This window comes from Lytechinus pictus, chromosome 17 (assembly GCF_037042905.1).
Source record: "Lytechinus pictus isolate F3 Inbred chromosome 17, Lp3.0, whole genome shotgun sequence".
NCBI lineage: Eukaryota > Metazoa > Echinodermata > Echinoidea > Temnopleuroida > Toxopneustidae > Lytechinus > Lytechinus pictus.
The window spans coordinates 21,545,050-21,565,967 of record NC_087261.1 but is presented as its reverse complement, the minus strand read 5'-3'; the positions used below and the strand labels follow the sequence as shown (position 1 = coordinate 21,565,967).

General features: G+C 37.1%; 1 protein-coding gene across 1 annotated transcript in view; it reads right to left on the bottom strand.

Annotated features, from left to right (window-relative positions):
• LOC129280113 (uncharacterized) overlaps nucleotides 1–18,228 on the bottom strand; it is a 45,336-nt gene extending 27,108 nt beyond the window's left edge. The window contains exons 1-10 of the mRNA XM_064112033.1: nucleotides 18,061–18,228; nucleotides 17,349–17,560; nucleotides 15,034–15,165; nucleotides 13,642–13,813; nucleotides 12,827–12,955; nucleotides 11,132–11,221; nucleotides 10,257–10,501; nucleotides 8,368–8,479; nucleotides 2,602–2,726; nucleotides 642–849 (exon numbers count right to left, since the gene is read on the bottom strand). Of these exons, the coding sequence (XP_063968103.1) occupies nucleotides 642–849; nucleotides 2,602–2,726; nucleotides 8,368–8,479; nucleotides 10,257–10,501; nucleotides 11,132–11,221; nucleotides 12,827–12,955; nucleotides 13,642–13,813; nucleotides 15,034–15,165; nucleotides 17,349–17,560; nucleotides 18,061–18,099 (1,464 nt within the window). The 5' untranslated portion in view covers nucleotides 18,100–18,228. The remainder of the gene's footprint in view (nucleotides 1–641; nucleotides 850–2,601; nucleotides 2,727–8,367; nucleotides 8,480–10,256; nucleotides 10,502–11,131; nucleotides 11,222–12,826; nucleotides 12,956–13,641; nucleotides 13,814–15,033; nucleotides 15,166–17,348; nucleotides 17,561–18,060) is intronic.
• Nucleotides 18,229–20,918: the final 2,690 nt, after the last annotated feature.

Here is a 20,918-nt window from a genome sequence, read left to right as displayed (position 1 = left end):
AAAAATTTCTGTACTATTGCATTTTAGATTTATTTTTCCTTTTTTAAGTAGAAAATAGCCTTGCTAACATTCCAAGGTTGAAAAAATGGCAAAACAGTATGCGCTTTGAAAATAAAATTGTAAATTTCCTCGTCGTTGATTGGTAAATGACGTCATAATCATGTCATAATGTGGTCATATGAAAACGTTAATTTCTTCGTCGTTGATTGATAAATGATGTCATAATCATGTCAATTTCTTCGTCGTTGATTGGTAAATGAATGTCATAATCACGTCATAATGTGGTCATATAAAAATGCAAATTTACTTGTCGTAGATTGGTCAGCAAATGGCGTCGTAATCACGTAATTATCTGGTCATACAAAAGTGCAAAATAACATTGTCATTCAAAGTCGTCAAAATGACGTCGTAGGAACGTCGTAAATATGACGTTACGACCGCAATTACCAAATGACGACTAGATTATGACTTCATTACGACCGTGTCTGTAAAACTATACCCTACCCTAAACCTAACATGAAACCCTATCGCATGCCTGACCCGAGCCCTACATTTTAGACAAAGAAAGTCTGGAGCAATCGTCGAAGGAGCATGCAACTATCATATCACCATAAAAAATTAAAAAGGCTGTCTATAATTACCCTTCCTCGTAGTATCTTCTCAATTATATTCAACATCTTGAGTGATTTGCTAAAAACAAGGCATCGATGCCCTTCTTCTCTTAGATTCTCAAGAAGCTTGAAGAGGAATTCCAGCTTCCCAGACTCTTGTATAAGAACATCCCCGCTCACCCCAGTGATGTCGTTAGCTGCAAATTCCATTTCAGACGCTGCCTCTTGCCAGTCATCGCTTTGTATCAAATATGAAACATAGATTGTAAACAAAGACATTTTGCAAATGTTCAGTGAAATTTGATATATTTAATTCACATACATGTATGAAAAGAAAAGTGTTTAGTTGGCATTATCAGAAAATACCAATATACATTTGAGCATGATATACAAAGATTAAATCATATACATGATCACATTTACAGCAAAAGTATAAATCAATGAAATATACAGAAACAAAAACACAGGGTACATGACATCAATTAAAGGGGAAGTTCACCCTGAAAAAAAAGGGTTATGGTAAAAATAGCCAAAAAACAAAATTGCTGAAGGTTTGAGAAAAATCCATCGAAGAATTAAAAAGTTATTAGCTTATTAATTATATGATTTGTGACTTCATATGCGAGCAGCATTCCTACATAGCAAATGGTAAAAAATCAATGAAATGTCATTTCCTCAGAAAATTGAAAATTACATTTTCTGTGCCTCTTGTATATCAATAGACAAATCATGTCACATCCCATCATGAAAAGAATACTAAAATAAGTCATAAGGAACCATAAAAAATGAACTCATGCTTTCTATACTACAGCTGTACATAACATATGTCGCAGCTGCTCGTTTATGGCGTCACAAATCCAAAAGTTAAAATTCTAATAACTTCTGAATCTTTAACAGATTTTCCTGGAACCTTCACCAATATTTTTTTGATTACCTTTTCAAATATTTAAACAAAACAAAAAAAAAATTCCCAGGGTGAACTTCCAATTTAAGGGAACGGTACAAAGATAAATAAACTATAAATACCAATAAGATAAGAGGGTTTCTGGACTTACAGGTTTATTTATGGGATGGCAATGGAATTCATGTTTGGTGTAAAAAAATAGCCAATCAATCATAAATGGGCAAGACAGATTTTAGAAATTTTAAACAAGATTACTAATAGCAGTTTTCCTTTTGGTCATGATACAAAGGATTGAAAGCAACAGCACAATATGTTAAAATTATAAAATTAAGTTGTGATTAATATTTTTGGAAAAAATGAGAAATATGACTAAGGATCGTCTTGGAACCTCTAAGAAACATTCTGATACCTTAATAATAAACCTTGGCGAAATCCTACTTCGCTTTGACTAAAAGCATTTGCCACTCAGTGTGATCTTTCCAGGTGATATCGTTAACCACATACATGTATTGTCTACTTGTTCAATGTGACAATAATTCAAGATGACCAGAGGGCATTTTCATGAAAAAAATATCTTATTTCTCTAAACTATGCCCGACCTCCATTTTCAATATTTTCATTTCACTTCTTGAAATGCTGAAGCCATGATCATTTGAAGGTTTTGCTGAGAACCCATAACTGGGGGTCAGGTGTGCATATGGAATTGCCCTGATGAATATATTTTCTTATAATGAAGTATAATATTTTTGTTTTTAGGGGACATGGGGGCATATATTGAATATTTGCAGGGTATTTTTTCAGGGATGGGGGGGGGGGGGGGGCTACAAAAAGAAGTAAATACAGTATATATCCATTTTGGGTCCGAGAAATGATTTAGGTAACCCGTTGGAGACTGAAAATTGAATGCATTTGCTATAGCACATGTTTTCCATTATACTCCAGCCTAAATACATGCTGGCTCAGTCTCCAAAAAGGTTAAAGTAATAATTAATGATTTATCTGTGAAGATGGAAGATCTTTTTGGCAGATATGAGAGATAGTCTGAATAAATTAATCTCCCCAAGAACAAGGTTTTCAGAGACCTACCTCGAAGGTGGAATGAGTCCGAGCATGCAAAAGGCTCTCTTAGAAAGCAGACGAGGATGATCACATAAAGCTTTGAGAACCCCCAGCTCCGCAAAGACACATTTCTTGTCATTTTGTCTCATTACCTTTTGCAAAAAAAAAACCAACAACAATATCATGAATGACATTATATACAAAGCATGCAAGCAACATAAAAAAAATGGTATATTAAACGGTACCCTACAATCCAGTCCCACCCCCGAAAGCTGAGTAAAGTTCATACTGCCTACATCAACATTCGTTTTAACCCTATCTAGGATTTGCTCAATATTTTGGCCACGCGATATTTTTTACTGCATGTTGAAGTCTAGGGCACTTTTCTAAACCAAAATTTGCCATGCCCGGGAAAGTGATTCCAAAATTATGCAACATTATGCCTGGGAGGCCCCCCCCCCCCCCCCCCACTTTGAGATCTTGGGCGTTTGCCGCGCGATCGCGCCAAAAATTGGCACGCAGGTTGTCTGGGACATCATCTACAAAATTGTAGAGCAATTTATTTCATGCAAATTGCTATTACGTGATTATGCTAATTTATGCGTAATTATAGGCGAGATCATACTTTTCCCTCTAACTCCCTAAATAAAGCTCCAAATGTTCTTATTTTTGTTATTAAAACCCTTTGTTCTTAGCAGGTGTACATGAAAAAAATTGTGATATCAGATCAATTTCTTATGTATTAATTTTTTTTGTTGCAAATTCTTATGTATTTCTTTGTTTTTGGCCCTTTTCTTTTTCATTGTCTTTGTCAGGAAAGAAATTTAATTATAAAATGTTTCAGTTTAAACATGTGTTCAACATACTTGTCCAGGTTAGGGTTGTCTTGTAGACAAGCATATACATACGTTTTGAATATTTTAAAGGCAAGCGTTGGAAACGTTTGATACCCCCCCCCCCCCTTTAGAATACAAGTGTACCAGGTTGATGCCATATTTCGTATTAGGTATACTATAAGCATTTTCATACAGGTGTCATAAATAGTTAATACTGTGCTTTAGCATTGAAGAATGTAGATGTACAGATGCACAGGAAGTCTTTTTGTTATTAAGAATGAGTTGCTTTATGCACTCATCTGCTATTGAAATTCTTTGAATTACGTTATAGAAACTTTACAGTTATTCCTAGTAACGGTAGGGTATATTAGGAGGTTAATTTAAGTAATTCAGGGAGAACCACCTAAGCTAGAATAGACTACAGATGTTCGTATAGGCAGTCTAAGTTAAAACTGAGGGACTACGTCGGTGACGAGATAACGACCCCAGCTGCCACCGGTTCTCCACCGACATGATTCGACACAATTCATGTCATCATTGGGGGCTCGATCTCGTCCACTAATTCGTTGAAGCCACATCTTTGATCTGAGGGCTACTCATTGAGGGGCAACACAGTCTGCGGAGGCCGAGGCCGAGTGGAAGAGACATCGCTAGCTGCGGAGGCCAGGAACTGGACCGACCACCAGGGCCGAGTGGGGCATGTTAGGCCAGATGAGATGATGGGGGCTAGAGTCAACGATTACCGTTAAGTTAAGTTGTATTTTGTTATATCTGTGTATATTTTCATGTACAAATTATTGTAAAACCATCAAAAGAGAACATCAGAAAGATTGAAGAGATATGATTAAATCTTTTTAATAACTGTATTCATCAGTTCTACGTATTCTTTATTTGGTGTCAAGCAGCAGTAAGTAAATAGATTTGATTTTTTCCCCAAACCGCTTGCTCGCTACGCTTGCAGAAATGAAACGTAAATATATAACTTATCAATCAGAGATCACTTAAAAAATTTTGCTCAACTTAATTACTACAAAACACACAACCTCTTTACACAGATGATAATCTTATGGCGAAAATATCCGTTTGCACCAAAATGCCTCTATTGGCCCCTTTTTTGGCTATGCCCCCCCCCCCCAAAAGGAAAATACGTTCCGCCGCCACTGGTTTAAAAACATGCATCGTCTTCATGGCTAACTGCAAAAAGTTCTTTAAATGTCCCCTTTAGATCAGGTCAGAGCTTATATTTTAAATTTCTGTTCGGGCTTCTTGCTAGCAGTTATTATAGTTACATAGGCATCTCGTTTTGAAGATCACAAACATATTGCCCATCATATTAAAAAAAATATATAGCTCGCGCTCGCATTATTTAAAAAGGGTTTATCATGTTATTACATATTTACTTTATTTTATAAGTATAAAGCTAATTATTGACTGTTAGGACTACCCTTTCAAAGAAACAAACAAAAATCAACTTTAAGCTGCCGATCGAGGAAAATATGGGTGAAAAAAAAATTTGCCCCCCCCCCCCTATTTGACAAAAGTTGGATCCGCTGGGAGGGAGGCAGGGGGCACTTGCACCCCAAAAATGAAATAAAAAACAGGGAAATGCATATTTTTCCAAAATGGGAAAGTTCCTTTTTCAAAAATAAATATGCTGTTTTTCATGTTTTTCGAAATAAAATACTCTTTTTAAAGTATACAAGTTAAATTTTCAGGCTGGAATATTGCAAATTTTCAGCTTGCGCTTCGCACTCTCAATTATTCGATTGGAGAAATATGTATCCTAAAGAGGTCACTAAATGCTTTCTTTAACAGGTTCCTTTTCTGGTCAGTATGTTTAAGCTCGCGTTTTGCGCTCGTGTTAATTCTTTAGTTAGATGCACATCTTTTTAATGACAGCAGAAATCTGCTCGGATTTTTAAAAACTTATTTTCATTTTTTATTGAAATACCCTTAAGTTTTAGCTTGTGATTTACGCTCGCAACACCTTGTAATAATGGCATTTTAAGAATAATTGACCCCTAAACGAGTTTTACAACTTCACCTTTAAATTCTTTTTTACCAAGCCGCTCGCTCATTATACTCTCTCCCGAAAAATAAAGCCTAAATATACATTTTGCCATAATAAGAAGTCACTTCAAAAAAGTTTTTCTCTACTTAATCACTATCAAACACACAATGACTTCAAGCAGATGATAATCTTAAGGTGATTATATCACCAAAGTGCCCACTGACCTATGAGTTTCATTTTTTGGCTTTACCCCCCAAACGAAAATTCGTTCGGCCGCCCTTGCCTTCACATCCTCATAACAATTGAACGGCAACAGTGTCCCCCGCCCCCCCCCCCCCTTGCCTCTGCCTCTGCTTTCCCGGTTTTCATTTTTCGGATTAACGAACCTTATTTTGTTTTCGGATTAACGAACCTTATTTTGTTTTCGGATTAACGAACCTTATTTCGTTTTCGGATTAACCCTAATTCTCCCGGGGGGGGGGGCCATAATGGCCCCCCCCCTCGACAATTTTCGCGATATATCCGCTGCGCAAATTTTTTTGACCTCGCCGCTCACTGACTTTTTACTTTCAAGTCTCGCGCAAATTTTGAGACCAAATTTGTGACGACCGGATACGCGGTTACGACATTACGCAACATTGTGTAAGTGCATGTCAGACCCAAAATTGCTCACAAACGTGATTTCATGTACAAATCCAATGCAAATTGTGTATTTAGCCAAAATTCATAAATGTATCATTATTTCTACTTTTACTGATTGAATTTAATTAATTTTGCCTTGCTTATGATCAGAATTAAGTCTGGAACGATTTCCATTGAAAATACAATAAAAAAACAAAAATTAAAAAAAACAAGGAAATACATAAGAAATTCATAAAACAATAAAATACATAAGAAATTGATTTCCAAACTGAAGTTTTTTTTATTGCGATTGTTAAGAATGCTTCAAAGAATATTTTAACCAAAAATTAGCATTCTAGGAGCTTTATTTAGTGAATTAGAGCAAAAAGTATGATTTATGCATAAATTAGCATAATTAATTCATATAAAATAATCTCATTATTTTGGAAAATTTTACCATACAGCCTTGTAGATTACATCGCACACAACCAGCGTGCAAATTTTTGCGTCGCTCGAGCGATCAGCGGCCGAGATCTTAAGGGGGGGCCATAATGGCCCCCCCCCCGGGAATGACAAGAATCAAAATACCCCGGGAGATTGAGGGTTAACGAACCTTATTTCGTTTTCGGATTAACGAACCTTCGGAAAAACGAACCTTATTTCGTTTTCGGATTAACGAACCTTCGGAACAACGAACCTTATTTCGTTTTCGGATTATCGAACCTTCGGAACAACGAACCTTATTTCGTTTTCGGATTATCGAACCTTCGGAATAACGAACCGTCGGAATAACGCCACAAATGTTCGGATTAACGAACCCTTTTTCGTTTTCGGATTAACGAACATCGAGGTATAGGCAATTTACGTGTTTCGGAATTACGAACATTCAGAATAAAGAACCTTCGGAATTACGAAGCTTCGGAATTACGAAGTGTAACCGAATCCTTCACCAACTTTTATTATGTGCTTGACAGGACAAACAGGAAAGGATGTCTCTCAATGGCAATGGTGTATTGAGTCAATTTTGAAGGAGCAAGATATGGCAGATCGGGTAAAAGGTATTAAGAAGTTGTGAAGCGAGCAAGCAAAAGTTTCCACTTTTTTATCAAAATATACCAAATTTTGTGATTTTTACATTACATTGAGAAAATGATATCATATTTCACTATCTATGTTTTCTGTTATTTTCCTTTCCACTTTTGTTCATTGGTCATAATTTTTTATTTGGGGGGGGGGGGGATCACCCCGAGCCCCATCCCCTCAGCATGCCACTGTTCAAAGGCACCATAACATTTGTAGCACACAATGAAATGATTTGAAAAAAAACCCACGCTCTCCCATACTTTGATTTAAAAAAATGTTCTTGCATAAAGAACGAATGTTCAAAGCTAATACGAGAACATTTTAAAAAGGAACAACATAAATATTCAAGCAAATAAGTAGATTTGGAAATGAATTTTGACCGCATAATTCAAAAATTATGGCAAAGATAATGAAAAGGTTAAGAGGAAGTCTGCTGATTAGCAAGAAGTCCAACCATCATATTTATCATTTTATACCATTTTGGCGCAAGCCTCTTTTTTTTTTACCCCGGACAAAAACATTCCGTGTTCGCTCAAGCATGAACGAAACTAAATTATTTTAATAGCATTTGAAGGATAAGACTCCAGAGCACGTATTGACACCAAAATATAGAGATCATAGTTTGAAACAAAAAAATTATAGACTTTTCAAATCTGTCCCGTTTTTTTTTTTGATACGCACTGTAGGACACGTATTGCCTTGGGAGCGTTTCATCAACATTTGTCTTCCAACAAGTTATCAGATCTGACAACTCTCCTTGGTCATGGTCATGGTCCCATAACACAAAGGTTAGCGATTGATCATATGCTTGATTTCTACGATTGATTGTACATTGTAGTTTATGGAATCAATCGTAGAAAAATGTTCTACGATCATTGCTAAGTTTTGTACTACAGGCCCCTGATGGGAAGTAGTAACCCTGCCAAAATTGTAACTACAGTGATAGTCTGATATAACATACTTTGTGTTGGATAAAACATCCGACAAATCCTTTAGCGAATTTTCTCCCCTGGCGCCTGTTGCATAAAAGTTACCAATATTGTATCTTTGCTATCCAATGGCCACTTAAATGATTTTGATTGGCCGTTGAGCATCGTTATCATGGTAGTTACCATTGGATGGCAATTTAATGGTATTTGTAATGGTATTTTTATACATGCAATGGGGTCCTGGTTAGCACGTAGCAGCTGCTGAATTTATTTTCTATACTGGAGATACTAAGACTCTCCGAAGCACACAAACCTTTTTGAAGAATTTAAGGTTGATATACTGGTTGTAGTATAAGATCTGTTTTGGAGAAGGGGAGAGCCACATCACCAAGTCATTCTTGTGAGTCAAAGACCTGGCTTCGTTCCTGAAAAACAAAAGAGAGACAAAAACATCAATAAATGTTTCGGAAAGTGATACCTTTATCAGCAGAATTTTTCAGACTATGATCATGGGTTGAAAACTATTTTTTTATTGGTTAAAAGTAGTTACAATAGCCAATAGGAAGTTGTGAAATCAAGGGCGGAAATCTCTCCCCAAAGGTAGCGGGACCAGGGAATGGAAAATTTGACAAGAAAAAAATAAAATAAGGTTATCACCCCAAATGTAAGGTCATTGAGACCAAAACAAATTTGACCAAAAAAAAGGATATTACCCCAAAAGTAAGGTCATCTCATTCAAAATGCATGTTTTATTTTGATTTTGAATGATGTATTTCTTTCCATCATAAGAGACCAAAAACAGTATAAAGGGGGGGGGGGGGTATTTGATATTGTGTCCCCCCTACTATTTTGGGTGAGGGGGATGCGTCCCCCTGGAATTTCACATATTAAGCATTTAAATCCATAATAATGGGTAGGAATGGGTAGGAAGGACGCTACTCGGTCTCCTTAAAAGGTCTGGAAAAGTGTAGCGGTCTGGGGATGAATCCCAGGGACGCAGGGGTGCTGCATCACCCGCTTAGATTTGTCTAGAGGGAGCTGCGAGTGTTTAACACTGTAAAATGGGAGTGAACAGAACAACACTTTATGTGATCTCACATTGACTGTGTAAGATAAACATTTTGAGATAATCATCAATAATACAAAGAATGAATAAGCCTAGAATTTTGTTCATACAGAGAAACTAAAAAGTTTTAGAGAGAAAAGTACATGTTTGTCTACAAGGTGCATAATAATAACAATAACAATAGTCAGTTCTTGTATAGCGCATAACACATGAATAACATCTCTATGCGCTTCCAAAGGACTTGGTATTCATAACCCCGGCTGTAGCTCAAGCAGCCTTTTCAGCGCTCGGCATTTCAAGGAATAAATTGCTGCCAGGTACCCATTCACCTCACCTGGGTTGAATGCAGCATAATGTGGGTGAATTTCTTGCTGAAGGAAACTGTGCCATGGCTGGGATTGAAACCCACAACCCTCTGTTTCAAAGTCAGAAGACTAATCCACTGGACCACAGCGCTCAATCTCCAACATAATTAGTGTGGTTTGGATGTATTGATTGGTGAATAAATGCTTTTATTTATCATGCATTCAAGTGGGCTTGTATTACGAAACTGCACTGCTCAGAACGTTGCAATATGCAGACCTGGGCCCCGTCTTACAAAGAGTAACGATTGATCCAATCAATCGTAACTCTATGGAAATCCATCAGTACCATATTTTTTTCTACAGGAGATTTGCAAAATGTCCTTTGTAAACAAAGGAGATCAGACCAAATTGTCAAGAAATCAATGAATTTATGGATATACATTCATATCTAGAATTTTAAAAAATAAACATGCATTTTATATGTTGACTTTGCTGGCTTTCCATAGTTGCGATTGGTTGGATCAATCGCAACTCTTTGTAAAACGGGCCCCGGATGTAGGAAGAGGACTTGAGGTCAAGCTATTAAGGCTACTGGGCAGTTTCACAAAGATTTAAGTATGACTTAAATTGCACTTATGCTGTGCCTGATCTTTATGATCAATATGCAGTAGTGCTCGTCCTCTTGGCATGATCTGACCAATGCGATCAGGCCTTTTATACCGCAGCAACTAGGCATTTAAGTGCGACTCTAAGTCATACTTAAATCCTTGTAGAAGATTCACCCCCCCCCCCCTTTATTTGTTTATGTTTTAGATCTATATTGCAACTTACAATGGGGGATGTGAGTCCATTCTCCAATAAGAACAGCCTGGCAATGCATCTTCCTCCTGTTTTCTCTCATTCTTCAGTGATCCTTCGTTCTCCTGCCCTTTCTCATTTCCTTCTATTACTTCCTTCTTCTTCAAGACATCTGCCTTTCGTCGGTGCAAGAAGTACGGGTCTGTAAGTCTCCGCAGACTTTCGGAGAGTGCATTACCCATGGCCTGCATCTCTTCGTTTGTTTCTTTTTTTCTTGACTGAAAAGATAAAAATGTTTGAAATTTAATAGACTTACACTCTAAAAATTCGAATGTTAAATCAACATTTGAAAGGTTGGAGGAGTGACAACCTTTTCCAAATGTTACATCTAACCTTGTATAAAGCTGAATCCAACATTTTAAGTGTTGGGTAGAACCATTTAAAGTGGTAAATGCAACATTTAGAAAATGTTGTCACTCCTCCAACCTGTCAAATATTGAGTTAACATTTTTTTTTTAGAGTGTAGCTTTTTCATATTTGGAATACCTTAAGTTCCACTTTTTCTAGGAGAAACTATAATTTGCTAGAAGATCATTCTTAATCATTGAAAGTTCATCCAGTATATTTGAGTTAATTTTGCAACATACACTGAGAAAGACACTAAGTTTCCACTGAGGAGAATAACAAGGCACTGGGGAGTGGCACACTTGGGTAAAAACACCATATATATATATATATATATATATATATATATATATATATATATATATATATATATATATACATATTTTCTTTTATTATTGTGGCTCTCAAAATGATGAGAGAAGGGCCGGATGAGCCCCTCCCTCTCCTCCACCTTGGCACTGGCATACAGGATGTAAAGGAAGCATTAATGTTCTTGGTCTTACATTTGCAATAGGAGTTTCGTATTCCATCTTGAATGTTTTTTGCTCGCCGAGAATTGATCGTTCAACAAAACTGAAGAGAGTCCAGAATTCCTGTGGGAGATGAGGGATAAAAAGGGTCAGTTACTGATATGACAACATCACAAATCAATAGATGATTTTTGTAGGTTTGCATGGTGGAGTTTATAACATGGCGAAGGTTTACGGTTCACCATTTAATATGAAAAAGGTAAAGGAAATACTGGCAAAAAGTGGAATGGAAAGGTGAGAAAGGATGAAAAAGTGGAAATTAGAGGTATTCTTTTCTTGAAAGTGAGTGAAGTCCTGAAAAGGAATGTAAACCAGATGAGATGAGCCGAGTATGGCTTGAGTAGCGATGATTTGAGTAGTAGCAGGTTGAAGTGAAGAAAGGTTACTTGACGTTTCGGGCGGGTTGTCTATGACATCAAATTCACTATGGACACCCAACTGCACTACTCATTCCCATTCCTGGACGTCCTCGTCAAGAAGACCACATCAGGGTTCCTTTCGCACCAACTCTTCCGAAAACCAACCCACACAGACCGATAACTCAACCACCGCTCCTTCCATCACCCATCCATCCGGCAATCAGTATCCAACTCTCTCATCAGACGCGCCCACCAACTCAGTGACAAGGACCAGCTCCAGCAAGAACTCACTCACCTCCATCAACCAGTACCCCAGGACAAAGGTCTCCACTCAACCACCATGGCACCGGCACACAGACACAACCACCAGAAACCAATCCACCGACAACCAACCTGTCACAGTTGTCCTCCCATACCTAGGCAAGACATCGCACCAACTTCGCCGCATCCTCACTGAGGCCACTTCAAAGTAAGACACCAATTTTTCAAGAACCTTCACTCAATCCTGCACTCCCACAAGGACATGAACCCTCCCAACAAGCAACCAGCCATCTACAAAATACCATGCGACTGCGGTAAAGTCTACATCTGGGAAACAGGCCGCTTACTTCGACACAAGACTCAAGGAACACAAGTCCTGCCAACGACTCAGCAACTGGAACAAGTTAAAACATTATTTAAGAAATCGGAATTCCGATTTTAGTCAGGAGAATATCATAACTGTGTTTATTTTACTTCAAATTAATGTTCGTTTTATGCTTTTTAATAGAGTATGCAAAACATTAGAAGTGTGCACTTTTATGTAATATTCGGTGCCTCGTTTTTATAGGCATTTGATTTCAAAGGCATTCTAATCATCTAACCTGCATTCATATGTTCATGTATGATCTGTGTATATTGATTCTATTTTAAATGCCAGAATAAAATTAACTGAACTGGTCATACTAGAATTGCCTGTTGTGACATATGAGACACCACTAATAAAAAAAAAAAATTGCAAACCAATTTTATCCATCCATTGTGGTTTGTAAATGATGTATTAAATACATGTATCTTATTTCACTTTACAAAAATCGATTGATATTGAGCTAGATTATTTTACTACGATTAATTCGAGGGCATATTGGCATTAGCCTATATAATGCCATCTCCAGTTTCACAGACAAATGCTTCCAGAGCTCTATATCAAGCTGATATTAAATCAAAAGAATATATATATATATATCATAAAATGAATTGGCTAAAATAACGATCCCTCCGAAGGCCATTACATGCAATCTACCAATTAGAGTAATATCAATATCCATACCATAAGATTATTTTGGATGGGTGTACCGGTCAAGATGAATCTATGGGTGGCTGAGATGGCACGAGCTGCCTTGGTCGTTAGAGCCTCTGGGTTCTTGATCTGATGTCCTTCATCGCAAATCATGTAGTCCTAGAAAAGTTTTTTTTTTAATTACAAAAATAATAGTATTAATAGTGGGTTCTTACACATAGAGATCATGATCTCTATCAAAAGGAGAACAAAACCTCAAAAGAGAAGCAATCTTATTGGAAAGAATAACATGAGAGGAACAATTCAAAACAAGTTTCATCAAATTCGGTTTTGAAATAAGCGAGTTATGGACATTTTAAAATGGTATTTTAATGGTATTTTCTATGGGGATCCTCAAATTAGCCAACGTGCTTGAGAAGGGCAGATTTTGAGGTCAACTCTCCATTTGCTTTGTACACAAATTTTCAGATTTTCCCCATCATCTTTTAAAATGCATCTTGCCTTCTTCTGAGCATAACATATGTCATGAGAAAATATAATTCACACCACATATGTCAAGGTCAGGAGGAGATAATGTGAAATATGTAAAATAACAGGAAAAATCTGAAAATTTGTGTACAAAACGATCTCCTTTAAAGTTAGTTATAGAGAATCAGACTGAATCTTCAAGAGAACGATGAATGTAAGAAAATACATCATATCTAGACAAAATATTTTGAACAAATTTGCATTTTGGATGTTGACGTTGTTGGTCATCCATAACTTTGTGGCTGATCGGATCAATCGCAACTCTTTGTACGATGGGGCCAAGAGCTCAAATTAGAATCTAAGGACTTGATACTCACCCAGACAAAGGGTCGTCTTTCCTTGTTGAGGCTGAGTTCATACCAACATGATCTTAGAATGCCATAGCTGGTAAGTAAAACGCCGCCCGTCATATGAACCTTATCTAACAGACGCCATCTCTTGCTCATTGACTGATCTCCATGCAGTTTGAACAGGCACATCTTTGGAGCCCTATTAAATGATTACAAATTCTTTAAAGGTCAAGTCCACCCCAGAAAAATGATGATTTGAATGAATATAGAAAAATCAAAATAGCAAAACGCTAAAAAAATCATCAAAATCGGATGTAAGATAAGAAAGTTATGACATTTTAAAGTTTCGCTTATTTTTCACAAAACAGCTGTATGCACATCTAAGTGGCATGCAAATGAGACAGTCGATGATGTCCATCACTCACTATTTCTTGTCTTTTTTATTGTTTAAATATACAATATTCCATTTTCTTACAGATCTGACAATAAGGACCAACTTCAATGAACCATATGTAGTATTAAAACAATGCTAATTCCACGTGTTCAGGGAGAATTAATCTTTGTTTCAATTGACAATGAGGAGAAAATTAGAATAATTCATATTTCATATAATAAAATACTAATGAAATAGTGAGTGGATGACATCATCAACCTCCTAGTTTGCATACCGACCCACTTGCGTACCTACAGTGTTATGTTTGTTGGATTTTTCTCTTTTTATTCAAATCAACTAAACGGATGGGTGGACTTGTCCTTTAAGCCGCTGGAGCAACGTTGTATCTCAGAAATTTTCAAATGTTCAAGCAAGTTAAAAACGTGGTAAAAACGTGGTTAAAAAATGGTATTGAATGAATTTGACTATGACGTTGCTTATCGGTAGGCTACTTATTAGCTTCATTTTTTAAATTATAATACCGGTAGTATTTGGACTAGTACCGAGTCAGTAGTGCAGTTGAGCGCATGTATTGAGTCTGACTTTATTAATTGTCAAACCCAGCATCGGAGAAAAATAAATGAAAAATCTTACCTGATTATAATAAAATCAAATAAATGTCATTATGTAAACTGGGTTCCGAAGAAATCAAACTTTACAAGGGCACTGCACAAATTCCACTGAAGTCAAAAGGAACAGTATTTTTACAAATGCTAGCTTCAATAATCTTTGGTAAGCGCAGCCATCCCGATCGGATGCTCAAGCATTCAAAGGAATTTCTTCCTACAAGCCAAATAAAAAAAGGTCCTAAATTGTATAGACTACATATTCCCATTAAAAATATATGGTGTGACTTTTAAAGGGGGGCACACTTGTGTAAAAACGGCATATATACATTAAAAACTATTGATTATGGCGCTCAAAGGGGGGGGGGGACAGGCGCCCCTCCCCCCAATCCTCCACAAGTATTGACCCTATATACCTACCAATTCTTGAACTCTCTTATCCAGTTTTCAATCAAAGTAGTGGGTAAAACAAGGAGCACTCTCAGATTTAATGATGGTATTGTTTCTGTCAAACTCCTCAGGAATGCAATCACTTGAATTGTCTTGCCGAGTCTGGGGGAGGGGAGAAAATACAATATAATTTATATTGCAATTTACAAGTAATTTATGCTGCAAATTGCAATACAGATAATCAGGAAGAGATGGTATATGATAGACGTATAGGACCTTGGCACGACCCTCGGCATTGTCCTTAAATTCAATGAAAATGTTGAAATGTGCATTGCTGAACCATACAAAAGCATCACATGGTACGACCCCCCCCCCCCCCCCCGAATCTCTGTACTGAAAATACACTATTTTCATAACGAAATAACATTTAAAGATTTCATGACAATAATAAGCATTTATATTGCACCAGCTATCTATAAATAACCTATTCCCAGGTGCATTGTTATTATCATTACCCCAGCTTTAGTTCAAGCAGCCTTCCAGCGCTCAGTGCATTTCAAGGAATTAATCCTGCTGGGTACCCGTTTACCTAACCTGGGTTGAGTGGAGAACAATGTGGGTAAATTTCTTGCTGAAGAAAAACACGCCATGGCTGGGATTCGACCCATGTCCCTCTGATTGAAAGACGAGTCGTATTAACCACTAGACCACGACGCCTTCTGATGATGATGTGTACTGATCGAAGCTTATCAAAGTTCATATCAAGAGATCAATAGATCAATAAAGATGGTGCAGTAAATAATGTTAATTTAATATAAAAAATGTTTAAGTACATACACTAAAGAGCAAATGCTTTTTAGATGTGAAAAATATATAAGGTTACTTTGAATCAAGAAGTGCAGGACAGGAGAAGAGGTTTGCCACGGCAGAAAACGATTGATAGAAATCATGATGATGATAACGATGATGATGATGATGATGATGATGAGGGTAAATTGCCAATTCGTCTACTGCCAACTCGATCACTCACCACATTTTATTTTATTTAGTCAAATGCCATTTCGTCCATCCACATTTCATCTAATAATCATTTGGTCCATTTACATGTACCATTTGGTCCGATCATCACTTTATCTAATAATTGACCAGTTCGTCAATGACCATTTCGTCTCATACCCAGTTGGTCTAATATCCATTTCATTTTCATTCATTTTGCACAATTAACACTATATAGTCCATTTAGACCACATATAGTATATGAACTAAATGGCTATTTGACCAACTGGCTATTAGACGAAATGGCATTAGACTAAATGAAAGTAGACCATGCGGTGAGTGGATGAACTGATGGTAGACGAGTTGGAAATTGGACGAATTGGCATTAGACCAATTGGAAATAAACCTCTTTGAGGAGGAGGATGCTGGCGGCGACTGGTTATCATGTCCATGACTTCGATGAGAATGATGACAGCTATGATCTTGGAGGTGACAAAGCAATATGGTGCAGATTCTATTGACAATTACTAGTATGATGATAATAGTTGACTTGGGGTTATGAAAATGTTGACAATGTTGGTGGAGGTGTTGACAATGATGATGAATTGTTGATGCAGACGATGAAAATGATGAGGCCGGGTGATGATCTTCATTTTGAAAAAATAACGTCCGTGATTATGATGTAGTGGTGGCGGCGACAACAATGGTGCAGATGAGAATCATAATAATTTTCAATGAGGTATGATAATTAAGATAATGATGATGATGGTGGTGTTGTTCGTTATGATGATGGTAATGGGCATTTACATAGCGCAATCTATCTACAAATAATCTATTCCCAGGAACAGTGTTTATTATTATTATCATTATTATCCCAGCTTTAGCTCGAGCTGCCTTTCAGCGCTCAGTGCATTCCAGGAATTTGTCCTGCCGGGTACCCATTCACCTCACCTGGGTTGAGTGCAGCACAATGTGGATAAATTTCTTGCTTAAGGAAATTATGCCATGGCTGGGATTCGAACCCACAACCCTCTGTTTCAAAGTCAGAAGACTAATCCACTGGGCCACAACGCTCCTATCATTGTGATGATTGTGATAATGATGGTGGTTAGTGATGATAATGATGGTGGTTAGTGATGATAATGATGGTGGTTAGTGATGATAATGACGGTGGTGATGATTATGATGAGTATAGATAAGGACGATGTTGGTAGCAAAAACATGTTGGCGATTATGATCATGAATACACATGTGATGCATATCTATGGTGATGATAATGCTAATCAGCCCCCTCTTCCTTACTATCATCCTTCCATGTTCATCCTTCCGCAAATAAAACCCCATCTTACCCCATATCATCACCGAGAATGCCGCCCTTTTTCTTCCGGTGGAGGTCCCAGAACCAGAGAAGAGCCTTTTTCTGGTAACCGTATAGTCTCTCGTAAACATCCTTATTGAGGTAGAGACCTTCCCCAACGTGAACATTGCCGAATATATCGCTTACTCCGATAACATTAGGATAATCATTATCATCCACTAGTATGATCTCTCTTTCACTTGCCTGCATTTGAAGAGAAGGTAAAAATTCTTGAATAATATCAACATGAGTTCAAATTTAGAGGCAGAATAGCCGCTGCAAATCATTTTAGTTTAGTTTACAAAAGATGAACTATAATGTATAATTCTGAATTTCTGACTGAATACAACATCAACAGGGATAAAATTCATAACACTTTAAAATAGAAGAAAACTATAGAATCTTTAATAAAATCTAGCATTTCTGGATGGAATCTATGGGGGAAAATATGCTGAAAAAAAAGAGGCATCCAAGCCATCCACGCAATAATTAATTTAAAAATCTAAATATGACTAAAAAATATTTTAACTTCTATTTTATTAAATTTGAACCCCCAGCCCCCGGCCCTTCAAAAAAAAAAATCATGACAATTGACATCTTTAAAGCCCTTTTGCCATACCAGACTCTCTTGGCTATTAGTAAGATGGAAGCTAGCTAATTTGATCAGTTCTGTGTCATAATTTTCCTGATATAAACAGCTTTACCTGAAACCTGGTTGACTCTTCCATCATGCACGCAGTCATCCTTAACAAAAATTGGAAAAATAGATCTCCATCATATCAAATTTTATTGAGTCACAGGCAAGATAGTTATAGCTATCAGGCAACAGCCTAACAATATTGCGGAATAATCAAGTTCAGCCCAATTTTAGTGGGTCCAGAGCGAGATGGGAAATCCCCTTGGGGATTTCCCATGAAATTCCCCAACCAAAAGAATGCATGCATTCAAGCACAGCCCGCCTGATTGATAGTCTGCTGTGCAACATATGCAAACCCTTCCGAATTTTTTAAGGGCCCAGCTTAACACTTAAGGGCCAGGGTCTACATGGTCTAAATATATGCAGTCCACAAATGCCTTGTGTATACTGAGAGTCTGAATGAAGGCTCTGTTGCTCTAGGTATCACAGGCCTAATTCAATTCCCATAGACTCTTGTGTTAAAGTGGCACTTAAAAAGAATTCATTAAAAATAAGGAGGAAATTCGAGGATTTAATGTTTACTACCAGTGGATAGGATAAATGTCTGACATTCCATGTCTGACCAGAAAAGGGTACCTCGACCGGCTCATTTAAAAAATAAATCAGCATTTATGAAGACTACACCTGACGGGATCAAATTCATCACTTGAGAGAGTACAATGGCCCTAATTCTTCCGCCAGTAAATATATAGCTCCATAGTGGTGATATATCTTTCCAATTTGGAAAAAGGAAGTTCAGTAGGTAACCTTCCTAGAATCAGTGTTAGATTGTCAATCATATTCATTCATTTTTGTCAATCAGCAATATCAAATTTAAAAATTGAGTTCTAATGGGTTGGGTCGAATTAGACAGCTGGCAGCCGTCTGTTTCGAGGAGTTTTTTAACATTTTTTTAATTTCTCCTCGTACACAGACGGCTCGCTATCGTGCAGCCACCATTAGGGGGTTAACAATGCAAAATCCCCCCGACCGGGCTCATCAATTTAATATAAAGTACATTAATACAACAATAATGAGATGAAAAAATATTTACAATGATAATCTAGAGAAAATAAGAAAATGGGTCAATCCACGTCAAATCAACCAATTTTCAGACAATTTGTCACCCGACCCTCTTCGATTTTCTTTAAACTCGGATCAAATGTTGCCCCAAGTGTCTGACGGAAAAAACTCAAATATTTTGCCCCAAGGTCAAACGGTTGCTAAGATACGGCCTCCCATAGCAACCAATGCGCACTCAAAGAAATTATTTTAAATAAAATTGCCTATTTTTGATTGACAACTGCAGAAAAATGTGATGAGTTACAGTCCTCATTTTAAGTAAATTGGAAGAACTTTTTGGTCTAAACATGCAGAGTATAGTATTGCGCGGACCTGTCGACCGGATTTCGCACACGAGGTCACCGAAAATGGTGTTAAGCATCCATGTCAATGTTTTCAGAAGCATGTTTGGAGGCTCATAAATCAAAAATTCAATTAGCTTAGAACCAAATATTATGCACATTTATGGAATTTCAAAAACTCAACAGAATTACAAAATATTGACCCAAGAGTGTGCGTCGTTTTCTTGTAGGGCGCCCTCAAAGTTTGATTTTTTTCAAAAGATGCCAAGTTCAAGGTCACGGATCACCTCCCGTCCCAACAAGGAGGGGGACCAATTTCTGTGTTTTGATAGACATTACCCATATTTTCAAGTGTTACTTTAGAAATTTTGCGACTGGAATGTTTAGTGGCTGATTTACGCATTCCAAAATGGTTGTAAACACCCTAAACTTAATGTTAAATGACACATATGCTTTTCAACACTTTTCAAATTGTGATAACTAAAAAATGAAGAGCCAAGAGACAGTGATATCTTCTGTGATGATAGTCTGTAATTAGTATTAAAAGGATATATCTTCAGAAATAGTTTGTATTGTTGGTAATGGTTACACTTCGTAATTCCGAAGGTTCTTTATTCCGAAGGTTCGTAATTCCGAAACACGTAAATTGCCTATACCTCGATGTTCGTTAATCCGAAAACGAAAAAGGGTTCGTTAATCCGAACATTTGTGGCGTTATTCCGACGGTTCATTATTCCGAAGGTTCGATAGTCCGAAAACGAAATAAGGTTCGTTTTTCCGAAGGTTCGTTAATCCGAAAACAAAATAAGGTTCGTTTTTCCGAACGGTTCGTTAATCCAAAAACGAAATAAGGTTCGTTTTTCCGAAGGTTCGTTAATCCGAAAACAAAATAAGGTTCGTTTTTCCGAAGGTTCGTTAATCCGAAAACGAAATAAGGTTCGTTAATCCGAAAAAAAATATAAGGTTCGTTAATCCGAAAAATGAAAACCGGGAAAGCAGAGGCAAGGGGGGGCGGGGGACACTGTTGCCGTTCAATTGTTATGAGGATGGGAAGGCAAGGGCGGCTGAACAAATTTTCGTTCGGGGGGTAAAGCCAAAAAATGAAACTCATACGTCAAAATGGGCACTTATTTTCACCTTAAGATTATCATCTGCTTGAAGTCATTGTGTGTTTGATAGTGATTAAGTAGAGAAAAACTTTTTTGAAGTGACTTCTTATTATGGCAAAATGTATATTTAGGCTTTATTTTTCGGGAGAGAGTATAATGAGCGAGCGGCTTGGTAAAACAAAAATTAAAGGTGAAGTTGTAAAACTCGTTTTGGGGGTCAAATATTCTTAAAATGGCATTATTGCGAGGTGTTGCGAGCGTGAATCACAAGCTAAAACTTAAGGGTATTTCAATAAAAAATGAAAATAAGTTTTTAAAAATCCGAGCAGATTTCTGCTGTCATTAAAAAGATGTGCATCTAACTAAAGAATTAACACGAGCGCAAAACGCGAGCTTAAACATACTGACCAGAA